The sequence below is a fragment of the Magnolia sinica genome, chromosome 7 (assembly GCF_029962835.1).
Source record: "Magnolia sinica isolate HGM2019 chromosome 7, MsV1, whole genome shotgun sequence".
NCBI classification, from domain to species: domain Eukaryota; kingdom Viridiplantae; phylum Streptophyta; class Magnoliopsida; order Magnoliales; family Magnoliaceae; genus Magnolia; species Magnolia sinica.
In genome coordinates, this window is record NC_080579.1 from 18,649,211 (window position 1) to 18,662,565 (window position 13,355).

Below are 13,355 nucleotides of genomic sequence, written 5' to 3' on the forward strand. Positions count from 1 at the left end.
CAGTACCCATGTGATTTAGGGCTCACGAGGGGGGTTCGGCCGAAATCCTAACCCATGAGATGTGGGGCCTGTGCTATGAGATAAAGGGATTAATTCGTCATACTCTAACAATTCGAGCTTTTAGAGCAAGTGGTTAATTGTCTTGCATTAGGCGCGCTCTAATTCTATTTCCTCTCTAATGGTAGATGGGTGAGGGTCTCTAATAAAGATAGTATTACTGCTTTGATGGTGGATTTCTATTCTTGTCTTCTTTCGGATGATGGAATCAAGAGGCCAAAAGTAAAAGATCTTCTATTTGATAGCATTTCCTAGGAAGAAGCGGATTCACTTGAGAGCCCCTTTCTTCTTGATGAAATCAAAGCCACAGTTTCTAATATAGAAAGGGACAAATCGCCAGGGCCTAATGGGTTTCCTTTGGCCTTTTTCCAGTATTTTTGGGATCTGGTCAAATTGGATCTCCTTGGTTTTATCGAGGACTTATTCCAGACTGATTATATGCCTTTAGAGTTAGGCTGCTCTTTCATTGTTCAACCCCCCCCCCAAAAAAAAAAAAAAAAGAGGGAGCGGATAACCTGAAAGATTTTCGCCCTATTAGCTTGATAGGGAGCTCATATAAGATCTTAGCTGAACTGCTTAGCCTTAGATTAAGAAAGGTCTTCCTGAGGGTTATCTCCCCATTCTGAAGTGCCTTTATTTTTGGGAGATAGATTCTAGATGGTGTGCTGATTAACCAGGAATGTACTGATTCCTACCATAGGGTTGGGAGGTCGGGAGTGCTATGTCAGTTCGATTTTGAGAAGGCCTGCGATCATGAGGATTGGGCTTCTTGGACTACATGTTGCTTTGCATGGGCTTTCGTCCCAAGTGGAGAATTTGGATCCAGAATTGTATCTCTTAGGCCAGATTTTTAGTTTTAATTAATGGTTCTCCCTTCGGATTTTTCAAGTCCTCTTGGGGGCTTTGTCAAGGTGATCCATTGCCACTACTCGTATTTGTTTTGGTCTCAGATGCCTTGAGCAGAATGCTCTCTAGAGGTCGGAGGTAGGTTTGTTTTAGGGCTTTATGGTGGGAAACTTTCTTCTCCGCATTAATCATTTACAGTTTGTTGATGACACCTTACTGTTTTGTGAGGCCAAAGAAGAGATGGTAGATTTCCTGGGCATGTCTATTTGTTGGTTTGAAGTTGTGTTTGGCCTGAAGGTAAATAATTCTAAATAATTTATGTGTCACGTACTCACGTGACGTTTGCTCTAGGCTTGCTGTTTCCTTTGGTTGTAAGGTAGGCACTTTTCCCTTTTCTTATATTGTATTTCCTTTGTGTGTGAGGAAACCTGCTTTGCATCTTTGGGATAGCGTCATTGAGTCATTGGGAGGATAGAAAGGAAGCTATCCCCCAGGAAGAGTGAACTCCTCTCTCTGGGAGGCAGTATCACTCACATCAAAAATTCCCGCTCAAACATGCCCTTGTATTTCATGTCCCTTTTTATATGTCCTAGGTCTGTTATCCTTCTTATCGATAAACTGAGACGGGGCTTTCTTTGGCAAGGGGGTTCCCAATGCAGGGAGTTTCCCTTAGCTGGAATGAGGTCTTCTCCCCTTATGTTGAAGGGGGTGTGGGGATTAATCGTTTGGATCTGGTTAATGTTGTTAGGGAAGTGGGCTTGGTGTTTTGGTGTTGAAAACTCAAGTCTATGGAGATCTATTTTAGCTGCCAAATATGGGGTTTCTCTTTATTGTTCCTGCTACGTCTGGAATCCTGAATAGAGATAATTAATAGACAAGAAGGTTGGCTAGGATCGATTAAATAAGCATTATTCTTCCGCCAAAAGGTAGATATCCTCACTTCCATGCTACCAATCTCTTTTCAATCCTTTCAATAACCAGATCCCAAATGCTCAAAGAAGATCCTTTCACCCCTAGAAGGAGGCCAAGATATGTTTTTGGGAAGCCACTAGTACTGCAACCTAACTGATTCACAAGCTTAGGCGATGATCACTAATAGCACCCCCAGACGTCAAACTCTTACTCAAATTGATTTTAAGACGCATAACTGCCTTGAAGCATCTAAGGATGACGTTCGCTTTGCCTATGTCCGTGGAGGATGCTTTGTAAAAACTATTGTATTGTCTGCAAATTGAAGTTGTGTGCTCGACAAGTTTCTTACCTAGAAGCCTTCTGTCATACCCGACTTTTGCCTTTCTCAAATAACCTGCTCATTCCCTCTGCTACCAGCAAGAATGGAAAGGGGGAGAGGTTGTCTCCCTGTCAAATACCATTAGAGCTCTTAAATTAGCCACAAGGAACAAAGGTCTAAATTTCCAGACCATTGGTCCTGTCAACATTGGGGCCATTGTAACAAGGGTCTGGAATCTGGATTTCCAGATCAGGGGCCCCATTTGTACGGATTGATCAGGAACCCATTCACATCCTGATGTGTCATGACCTGATAATTCATAAATCTTCCAATTCTATGATCATGTTATGATTTCTTTTCAGTTTCTAACTATCCTGAGATGTTCCTTAATATATTTGATGGTATTGCTATAGAGACTGATGACTCGTACTCATTTGTATGTTCAGAAAATTTGACCCCGAGTAGCCCATCTTGGTTGGATAAGATACAACAAACTGTCCGAAACATTTTACAGGCAGTTAACTTGTTTAAGACTCCTGTTGATAAATCAGGTATGGCCTTACAGGATCTAACATTTAGGGTTCTCTATGAGACCATAAAAAAGAACTCTTAAATACACTATCTTGTGTCTTGATTTTACAGAAGCTGCTCAAATTCGGAAGGAATACGAAGATTCTAGCCAGAAGTTGTCCAAAATACAATCAAGAATATCAAGCCTAACTGAAAAGCTGAAAAATGATTATGGTAAGTCCATCTAAGCAAGATAGTGGTGTGATTATTTGTGTATGTGTTGCTTGTGTGTGTGTGTGTGTGTGTGCGCGCGCGCGCACGCATTTGCTCATGCAGTCTGTGAGGGTTTATTCTGTTTGTGTTAATCGATGTGCATGTGTGGCACTGGTATCAAACACATGAGCAATCATATTCGTCTAATGAACTCACTTGTGTCCCACATGGATCTGTCCTATGGAATGCTGTGGTCATGGGTTAAACCTTGACCTTACCCACAATAGCTGAGGATACTTGTGATGTGTGTGGGCATGCACATGCATCTGTATTCCGATATGATCGTGTATATTTGCTAATGAGTTCATGAGTGTGCATGCCCATCAGGTGACTATAGATTGCATTGTGGGTGTCTTCTAGCTTGCTCCTGTTTTCATGTATAAACAATTGGGAAGACAGCTGGCATCTGTGTACATTTACACTACATTATTTTTCTCCGCATGCGTTTACAAAAAAACATATGTTGATTCTCTGATGCATGTATCAATGGACTTCCAATCACTTGCTGAACAGTTATATTTTCATGCTAGGGTTGGAGAAGGAATTCTATTCATTCTACGATCGTTGCTTTGAGAACAAGCAGAACAAGTAACACAAATTCCTCTACTCATTTTTTGAGTGCTTTGCTATAGTGCTGTCATGGACCTTGCCAGCTCTATTGGGCTTCCAGCTGTGATTTGTTCTCATATTTAGGCCAATAGGTCGAGCCCAGGCATGAACCTAAACCAGTTTTGGCAACATTTTGTATCGAGCCCAGTGTCCACCCGAACCCTGGCCTTTTTATGGATTTTATGGGGTGGACCCTTGGCCTGGAATTGGTGTAAAATGTCAGGCCTGAAAAACAGAGACGACCCAGTCCAATCCCGGCTCTTTGACAGCTCTAATTATTGTCCAAAACTGTGGTAATTCTAACATTTACCTCACTCTTTTGCCTTTTAATATTTTTCTTGGTTGCAGATATGTCTACAAGGTGTGTCCATTTAAACAAGCATCCCAGGTGGAAGGCCACAGTACTACCAAATTGGGGTTAGTTCTCATTGCTCACATTTGTATCATGCCATTGTTGACAAAATTATGAGAATTGGAAAGCTACTTCTTATTTCAAGATATTCAAGTTTTATGACACCAATAATCATACTTTGATGACCACTTATGCAAGTAGGACTGAAATCCTACTTGAAGGCACGTGTGAGATCCAGGTTGTTCATCAGACAGCTCCAGTTATGCATGTTCTCTGGCCCAAAATCAGGGCAGTCCACTCATCAGACCTCCACATTTGTTGAATGTCGATCATTGGTCCTATTTTCTATGCTAGTGACCCACCTGATTTGTGGGCCAATCTGTCTTTTTGGCCAAGGTACATGCTCGGTGGGTGTTCTTGATGAACATTCTTAAATCTGAAACATGTAACATGATCACGCATGTGCTTTCAAGTGGACAATATTTATGCTTCTTGTGCAAGTTCCGGCGCGATTGAAGGGCTTTCCATTGTTCCAGTATCTCGCCGCTCATTTGGTCTCTGTTCAAATGGCAGAAATTCAATGGGAAAGATCCCATGGCATTTGTATTTGCAGTTGTCACTTGCTACATTAGGCTGTTTCATTGCTTTCTATTGACTACTCGAGGGTACTACCCATCAGGATTTTTGAGTCGTGTACTGAAGGGTATATTATTGAAATGAAGAAAATGACTGATATATCTCATGTATAACAAGGGCACTGCTGCATGTTGACACTTGCTTGGAACTCCTAGACACATCTCATGTAGAAGTTTTTATTTTTTATTTTTTATTTGCTTTTCATTTGTTTTTATCTTTTACTTTCAGGATATTTTTAGATATAATTATTTTTTGGTTGATTATTATTGTAATAGAGGATAAAATGTTATACACTTTTAGGTCTTTTACATACAAATAACCACAATGTACTATTAAAATATAATGTTTTATTATTTTAAATTTGTACAGACATGATAGCGAATATCAGTCTTTTGGAAGGGTCCCACCCCATGTCCACCTCCGACACATGGATTCATGTTCAAGTTGGATAGTGTATCGCCATGTTTATGGAGATGACCAAACTTTCCAGTTGAGCTTTGAGAAAAGCAGATTCCAATATTACTAGTCTATGACTCTTATGTCCTTCCAAGTTTTGCACATGATAGGCAGAGTACCAAGCCACTCCTATGGGCAGCTGTTTTTTAGCTGCAATTTTCCCCTTCCTCTATTGTGGTCTTTGCATTGTAGAACCTGTCTTCTGACCTGGCTATCCAATTTAGTGGTGGGTATTTGAGTGAGATCCTAAGTTAGGCGATTAAATATTTTCCTTTTGTCTGCCAAAATGATTGGTATTTTAGGTTGACTGCTAGTTCTTTAAAATTATGTTGGAAAAAGGGGAAGATTGGTTTGACCGGTTAGGTTGTTCAAAAGATCTATAGTTCACATTTCGTAGCCTCCTACTGGCTGCTGAAATGGTAGGCCTACAATGAGCATGAGGAGTCACTTTTCAGGAGAGGTCCCATGCGTTCCCAGCATCACCGGACAAAAGTTGCCGAGATTTTGAAAATCTCACAGTATTTTTACAATAAATAAATTAAATGATATTATTGCGATAATATCATTAGATTTTAAAAGTCTTGGATTTTTTTCGTGATTTAATCGTGAAATTCTTGCAATATTAATGCAAATTTATTTAAAATGTCAAATTATGCACCATAAACATACAATGTAATTAAAACTATTTGTTACTTAATAATAAATATTTTTTAATTATTTTATTTTCATCGAGATTTTCCAGATAATATCCTAAGAAAAACCAAAAATTTTGAAAATCTCCTGAGAAATTCTCCTGCTGAGAACAATATTTGCCACTATGGTCAAGGCAATGACTTTCGTTCTTGTGGACTACTAATCCTTTTCCCCAGAAAACACAAGTTTTCTGTGTCCAGGCTGAAGTAAATTCGTTCTTTGCTGCAAATGTGTTTTAATCAAGTTCAAGGGTACTATTGCATTTCAATCTAACATGTAACGAATTCATATTTTATGCTCTACGAGGTGAAGTATCTTCTAAATTGAACATATAGAAACTCTTTTCTAATTCCTCCATTTTCTGAAACTGTCAGGCGCTGGGAGAAATTTGACGATTCTTACAGAGTCATGCAATTTTCCAATGGTGATAAATGCTGGAATGGGCCTGACAGAAGTATAAATGTACTGTATCTTTTGTAAATCATCTAGCTGTGGCCTTGCCTTCTAGAAATATTATGATTCTCATTGAGCATGCTTCCGTACAGGTGAGGCTTAGGTGTGGATTGAATAATGAACTTACTGACGTTGACGAACCGAGCCGTTGCGAGTAAGAATCTCTCCTCCGCAACAAGTTCATTTCACTTACAAAAAATTGCTAGATGCATTTACAACTGTTCATTGATGTTGCTATTAGGGAAATTGATGTTTTATCATTTCTTGTTCACAAGTATTGATTATGAGGTCTTATATGATGCTCAAATCAAAGAAACAATCCTTTTGTTCACCTGAAACTGATATGCACGAGGCCCACGTTTTGGTGATATAGACTGTTGATCTGGTGGGATCTTCATGAGATGGTCCATGCTTCATTATCTCCCCTATCAGAGATCCTAGCAATCTAGTGGAGATAGACAAGTACAATAATTGTCCACATTTTAAAGGGGGCTCAATTGGATGGTTAGTGTCATCCACATGGTGCTCCATATTAACAACTTGGACCACCAAAAGGTGGGCTCTACATGTACATTCTGTTGGGTGAAGAATGCTCAGTCAAAGATTGTGTATTTCCTCGTTAATTATCTATTTGTGTATTCTATCACTTGTGTTGAAATGGCAGATATGTTGCATTGCTGTCGACTCCCGCTGTATGCCTGGAAGAAAAGCTGAAGGTAGTTCCTTTTCTTCTTCTTCTTCTTCTTCTTCTTCTTCTTCTACTCTCCTAGTTCTGATTCTAACCTTTGAAGAGAACGAAAACTGGCAAATGCAACAGGAACTACAGCATAAACTCGATTTGATGAACACAAACCAGCCTCAAAGCCACGATGAGCTTTGAACTGTTCAGATAGATTAGCAAGAGATCTAAACTTAGTGGGATGCACATCCCAACAGTTTAGCCGTAGTTCTTCAGAGGACAGTTAGTGCTTGTTGAAGATATATAGAGATATTTAAAACAGCCAGTGCACCGGCCATTTGAAGACCGTGAGATATGAAGTGAGCTCCCCTTATCAAGTTTTTGAGCCCCACTTCTGCTACGTCATCATACAGTTGTGTTTTTCTACTCCAGAGGGACGGATCAAAGCTCGAGACTGGTTACCATAACCCAAGGTCACACATAACTGATCTTTGGTTTCAGTCCATTGAATGATCAGGTGATCCCATTCTACCTATTTATTCCTCTCTTTTTTTTCTCCATTGAACTGAAGTTAGATTAAATGTTTCAGTGGATTTATCCCCATTGACTATTAATTAAGCATCCCTTTCAATACCATTTAGTATTTTATATATTCCTGTTTTTATTTTGTGCAGTTTTATCTGCTTGGTGCCATTACCAGGGAAATTATTTTGGATGAATCATATGATATCTTCCTATTCTCAGCTTGTGCAAGTGGGGCCTATGTTTAGGTGATTCAAACCGTTGATCTGATAGGACTCCGGAGTGGACCATTCACGAAAAAACACTAAAACCAAATGTGACAATCCTAAACCCTCAGCAAACACTGTTAAGAAAAGGCAGACAGCAACTGTCAACATTAAACTGAAAAATGGCCAAAGATAGGATGGCTAGGATCTTCCCATCAGGGATATTTGTGGCATGGTAGAACAGGTGTGGAGGTTACTAAGGGACTTAGCCATCTCCAGCTCTACTTGTACATATGAGAGCCTTGTACATACTAGAAGAGTATAGAGAAATCTAGAGTCATGGTGTTTTGGAGACAAACCTAGAGATAGTTAGAACATGGTAGAGCTATGTAGGGATCTCTGGAAGGTTCTGGAGTTCTCTAGTAAGTTTCGTAGCTAGGATTGTGTGGAAGAGTCCATGTTTCTATAAGGTTCTTGGCTATTTGATAAATGCCACATTACATAGCTAGGATTCTGTTGACCATTTATTCCTTCGGTACCCTTTATCCTCGTCTATCTGGTTCGGCATCTTCGCCCTTGCAGATCTTTCATGGGTGATGCCTTCCTCCATCGCTGGCCTTTTCTGCTCTAGGCATATGCTTCTGAGGAAAGCTTGGTAGGAAGAAGTGGAGATTAGCTCTTCTTGCTGCTCTATGAGCTATTTGGGGAGAAAAGAACAACTGTTGCTTTAGTAACAAAAGTCTTTCCTCTGCAGGGCTGTTAGATCCGGTTAAGATGTACTTAAGCGATTGGGTGTACTAAAGGCTTTTTTCTAGGGGTTTTCCATCCTGTGGGCTGTTGTCCTTGTTGTAGTTTTGTTGTTTGTTTTTGTTTTTTTTTCTTTTCTTTTTCAAGTTGTAGGTTTTTCTCTTGTCTTTTCCCATATGGTTTGGTTTGCTTTTGCCTTTGCCTAATAAATCGCTTCATCTTTCAAAAAAATAAAATAATTGAAGCCACATTGATGTGAGAGTCTAGAGTTTATATATATATATATATATATATATATATATATATATATATAAAGGGAAGTACACTCATTTGGAACTCAAAGTGGACTCAAAGCCAAGAGTTGTTATCTTCTCTTATATGCAATACAAGCTTTCCCATTGTCTCTCTTTTCTTCTCTCGAGTATTTGTGTATTCTCACCAAGTTCTTGGGGTGTTGTACTTGGTAGTGCAAGTGGCGGTAATGCGGAGGCATTTTCACACTTGGCTCGAGTGAGGTAACCTATGGGATGTAGGGGCACACTTAGGGTGGGCTGCCCGCAGAACCCATGGATTTGGGGCCCACGAGGAGGGTTTGGCCGATGACCTAACCTATGGATTTGGGGCTTGGGCTATGAGATAAATAGATTAATTCGCCATGCTCTATTAGTTTGAGCTTTTAGATCAAGTGGTTACTTGTCCTGCATCAGGTAGTTAGACCAACTTGAGTAGTGTTGGGGTTGTTGTGTGAGTTCCACATGTGTGCATGCTATAGTTAGCAAGTCTGTAACAGCAAGCTTCATCCAATCGTAGGGGGGCCATAGGATCATTGCTCTAGATTAACTGAACTAGGGCTGGCAATGGGTCTGGCCTCAGCCATACAATTAATATTTTGAATAGGCCTGGCCTGACCACTTCAAATTCCAGGCCTGAGTCAACCCCAAGCCAGCGAGGCCTACGAACCTGAATCATGGTGCGCATTTGTACAAACTGAAAACACAAGGATTTTATGCATTCCATCGGGACCATGTAATTCTTTCCAGTTGAAAGGTGGATGAGGTAGTGGAAAACTCACTGAGTCATTTCAACTCGAGTCAGGTCTCTTGTTGAGCTGAAGGTGTTATTAACACTCGAGTCAGGCCTCTCATTGAGCTGAGGGTGTTATAACACTCAAAAGTCAGGCCTCTCGTTGAGCCCAAGGTGTTATAGCGGCAAATTTGAAACGTAAATCCCGAAAAATAAAAATCTAATGTTGGCTAATCACATTGCTTGGTTGGACTCCAAAAGAAAGGTAAATTTTTTTTAAAAAAAAAAATTTATGGTTCTCCATACATAACTTGGTGATATCTCAGCAACGGATTGATCTAGACTTTGATCATCAATTTCCTGCTGAAATCACAAGTGTCCATCATGACCACTCCTCACAAAATGGGTATTTGGTTTGTAATGTGTAATGTGTGCTGCATGGTACTATATATATATATATATATATAGAGAGAGAGAGAGAGAGAGAGAGAGAGAGAGAGAGAGAGAGAGAGAGAGATGGTACTACAAGGTCGACCTCATGGGAACTTCCCATGAGGTGGAGCTGTGGACCCCACCATGATGTGCGCTGGACATCAACACCGTGCATTTGATGGGTCCCCTAAGGTTATGGGATATCCCAAAAATCAGTCGTATACGGAACTCAGGTGGGCCATACCATCTAAAACAATGTTAAGACATGCCTAAAATATATAAAAGCACTTGGTGGGGCCCATCTGAATTTTGGATGCATCTGAAATTTGGTCTGGCCCCTCATCCAAGTGGGACACTCATCCAAGTGGGACACATAATGGATGGGATGGATTTTTGAACCACATTTTGGTGGGCCCAATAAACAATCATTTAATGGATGGGTAACCCCTCTCAACTGTGGAATGTGGTGTGGCCCACCTAAGTCATGGATTTGACCTGATTTTTAAGCCTGTGGCCTACCATAGAATGATGCATCTGACTGATGGGGTAGATGTTCAACACACATCACAGTGGGCCCCATCGACCTCATGGGAAGTTCTCATTTCCCACACACACACACTGTTCCTGAACTACTACTCTCAGCTTTTCAGCTTTTCGATGGGAGACATGAAACTGGTGGCTTTTTGAGTTTCCAAAATGGAAAATGGCCAACCAAATGATGTGTTCCCCTCATGCTCTCTCCCCTTTTTTATCGGATGATGATATACCTTGAATATTTTTCTACCTTAAAATGTGAAAGTCGCTAAATTACCAAAATATCCATACCCTTTACGAAAATGACTAACATGACCCTTCATTTTGCAATTAGAAAATACCCATTAATTTCAGGGGTCATAGGACCCTCCAAAGATATGAACGTCTGTTGTACAAGAGGGGACTATATTGAGCCATCTGGACCATTGAGCTGTTGTGTCCTCTAACTAATTGGATGGGCTCTGTCTCTACAATAGCTTTGATGGGTTGATCCTATCTTTTCATTTTGTAGCCTGCAAATGGGAATTAAGGAGAGGAATACAAAGAGCAATTGTCTTCATTCAACTGAAGAAAGACTGAGGTTTGGTAGGGATCTGGAACTCTGAGAGTTTTTATTGGGACCCCACCTGATGAATGGCTCAGATTTCGCACGAGCATATCAAGTTGGAACCATGTGGGCATGTTTTGCTGAGGTGATCTCTTGCATCTCTCATTTTGGGAGTATCTATTCTTTTATTAGAGCTTTCACAATCTCCTCTATTAAATATTGAAAGAGCTTATTAAAATGATTTAAGAGGCTTAATCGTAGAAGCTGCTAACATGCGCTCATCCATTGTTAGACCGACTCTGAATTTTGAACGGTGGACAATTGACTATTTTCCATTTTAACCGTTCAGTAGATGTCTCCCAATCGACAAGCTAGGATTACAAGTTCATTGTTATATTTTTTGTTTTAACACCGTCTATAGTGGGGGCCCACGATTTCAACAGTTTGATCTGAGGTGCACGTGTGTTAATATATAATTGATGTGTGCATGAGTATGGATAATCACATTCTGCCAGAGTATCAAATCCTTTTATGGTTAGAAAACTGAATCAAGCTTTCAAACGTGGAGATATCCACCCCAAGCTTTCCAGTATATTAATGTTTCAGACCTTACAGAATCCCAAGATAAATCAAAATGGAGACGTCCTAGATTTATTTTGAATGGTTATTTTCAAAGTACTTCCTCCAAACAATGTAGAAAACCTCACCATTTCTAATACATTGATTCTTCATTAAAATCAAACCACATTATTCCTTACTGAGGAGCTCTCAACTCCATTCTCTATACAAATGAACAAAATCCAGATCACTGATCAGCCAATCCTTACCGATGAAGAGTTATATCATAAAAATGACAATGATTGGATTATCCTAGCTGACAATCAGAAGAGGAATCTTGATAATCAGAAATGTTCAGCTAGAAGAAAGTCTCACCGACGATCAAAATTCAATGAGAAAACATCCTTCAATCAATTTCTAATATCACCAGAGCATTGATTTATTATTATTATTATTATTATTATTATTATTATTATTATTATTATTTTTTATTTTTTATTTTTTTGACATATGGACATATCCACATGGGGGTGAACCAATGATGCTCCAATCTTAGTGGTGCGTTTGGATGCAATATCCAAGTGAATCAAGATTAGTAGCCTAAGAAAGTGGAAACCAGGGGTTTTGTTCTGCAACCCAGCCATTTTAGTGCCCCTAAAAGAAGAGGTTTAAGAAATTTCTGCCATTCTCATCCCTCTTGAGGGATTGCCCTGTTTGAGCAAGCATTTGCTAAGAAAATGTTCAAAAGCTTATGCAAATCCATCCAAGGACGCAGAGGAATTTACTGTGAGTTCCAAAGATCTGTTTTTTTAAGTAGAAACTCATGTATAGGAAGCTCCTGACTCGGAAGAAGACGGGGCATATAGCCACACCTCTTCTTCTACATGGAAAGAATGCAACAAAGAGGAGGAAGCAATTGACATTGATGAAAACTTCCATCTTATCTCTCCTTAATGACCAAAGCCTTCCTAAAATGGATTGAGAATGGTAAAGACAATTTCCATTGGGACTTTCTCAAGAAACCCATTTTGCCTTATGTCTGACTGTATCTTATCCCTCAGTCAGGAAATCTATGAAGGAATTTTGCAATGCTTGTGGTCCTATAAAAAAAACCTGGCACTCACACAAACATTTGAGATTTCTTTCAAATAGAAGCTAATAGGATCTTAAGACATGCCTCTTTCCCAAGGTAGTTAAATGGTCTCCCCTAAAGCCAGGTTTGCACTAGCTAAACTTTGATGGAAGCGGATTGCGTCCTGCCCTGTCTGGATGGTAATCGGTCCAAGCAGGGCTCTGTGGGCCCAACCCTGTTGTATGGGTTTTATACATGCTGTTCATCCATATTTTCCAGGTCATTTTGGGCATAAACCCAAAAAATGAGGCAGATCCAAGGCTCAAGTGGACAACACCACTGGAAGCAGCGGTGATAATGACGCCCACCATCGAAACCTTCCTGGGATGTTTATTTGTCATCCAACCTGTTCATAAGGTCACATAGACCTGGATGGAGGAAAACATAAATGTTAGGTTGATCCAAAACTTCTGGGGCCCCCAAGAAGTTTTTAATGGTGGGCGTTCAATCCCCACTGTAGTCTACTTGATCTTTGGATCTGCCTCATTTTTGGGCTCATACGCTAAAATGATCTGGAAAAATAGTGTGGATAAAACCCATAACAGTGGGCCCCACAGAGCCCCCGCATGGACGGAATCCATCCAGGTGGGGGCAAGACGCAATCTGCTTCAAACTTTGCTGGCTTGGCTATTGAAAATCTTCCTTCGGGAGAATCAGCAGGTTTTATGGCGACCATTTGCGGCACTCACCTAAACTTGGCAGAATTTCATGATCTATAGGTAGACTCAGACTCTGTACATTAGTTATTTGGAGATTGAAGGAGACTCTCTAGTGGTAATCAACACTATTAGAAGCATCTGACAGCCGGCTTGGAAATTTGCCAACATCCTAAGCAGCTGTAGGGAGTTGAAAAAAAATT

At 40.1% G+C, this 13,355-nt stretch overlaps 1 protein-coding gene across 4 annotated transcripts in view; it reads left to right on the top strand.

Annotated features, from left to right (window-relative positions):
* Positions 1-7,846, top strand: part of LOC131251163 (glucosidase 2 subunit beta-like) — a 42,637-nt gene extending 34,791 nt beyond the window's left edge. For 3 of the 4 annotated variants that reach the window (XM_058251701.1, XM_058251702.1, XM_058251703.1), the window contains exons 10-17: positions 2,581-2,685; positions 2,777-2,878; positions 3,448-3,505; positions 3,875-3,943; positions 6,038-6,125; positions 6,209-6,270; positions 6,781-6,832; positions 6,934-7,445. In XM_058251701.1, coding sequence (XP_058107684.1) covers positions 2,581-2,685; positions 2,777-2,878; positions 3,448-3,505; positions 3,875-3,943; positions 6,038-6,125; positions 6,209-6,270; positions 6,781-6,832; positions 6,934-6,996 — 599 coding nt within the window. In that variant the 3' untranslated portion in view covers positions 6,997-7,445. Of the gene's footprint in view, positions 1-2,580; positions 2,686-2,776; positions 2,879-3,447; positions 3,506-3,874; positions 3,944-6,037; positions 6,126-6,208; positions 6,271-6,780; positions 6,833-6,933; positions 7,446-7,469 lie in introns of those variants that run through there. The other variant, XR_009173633.1, reaches the window with a different exon arrangement.
* Positions 7,847-13,355: the final 5,509 nt, after the last annotated feature.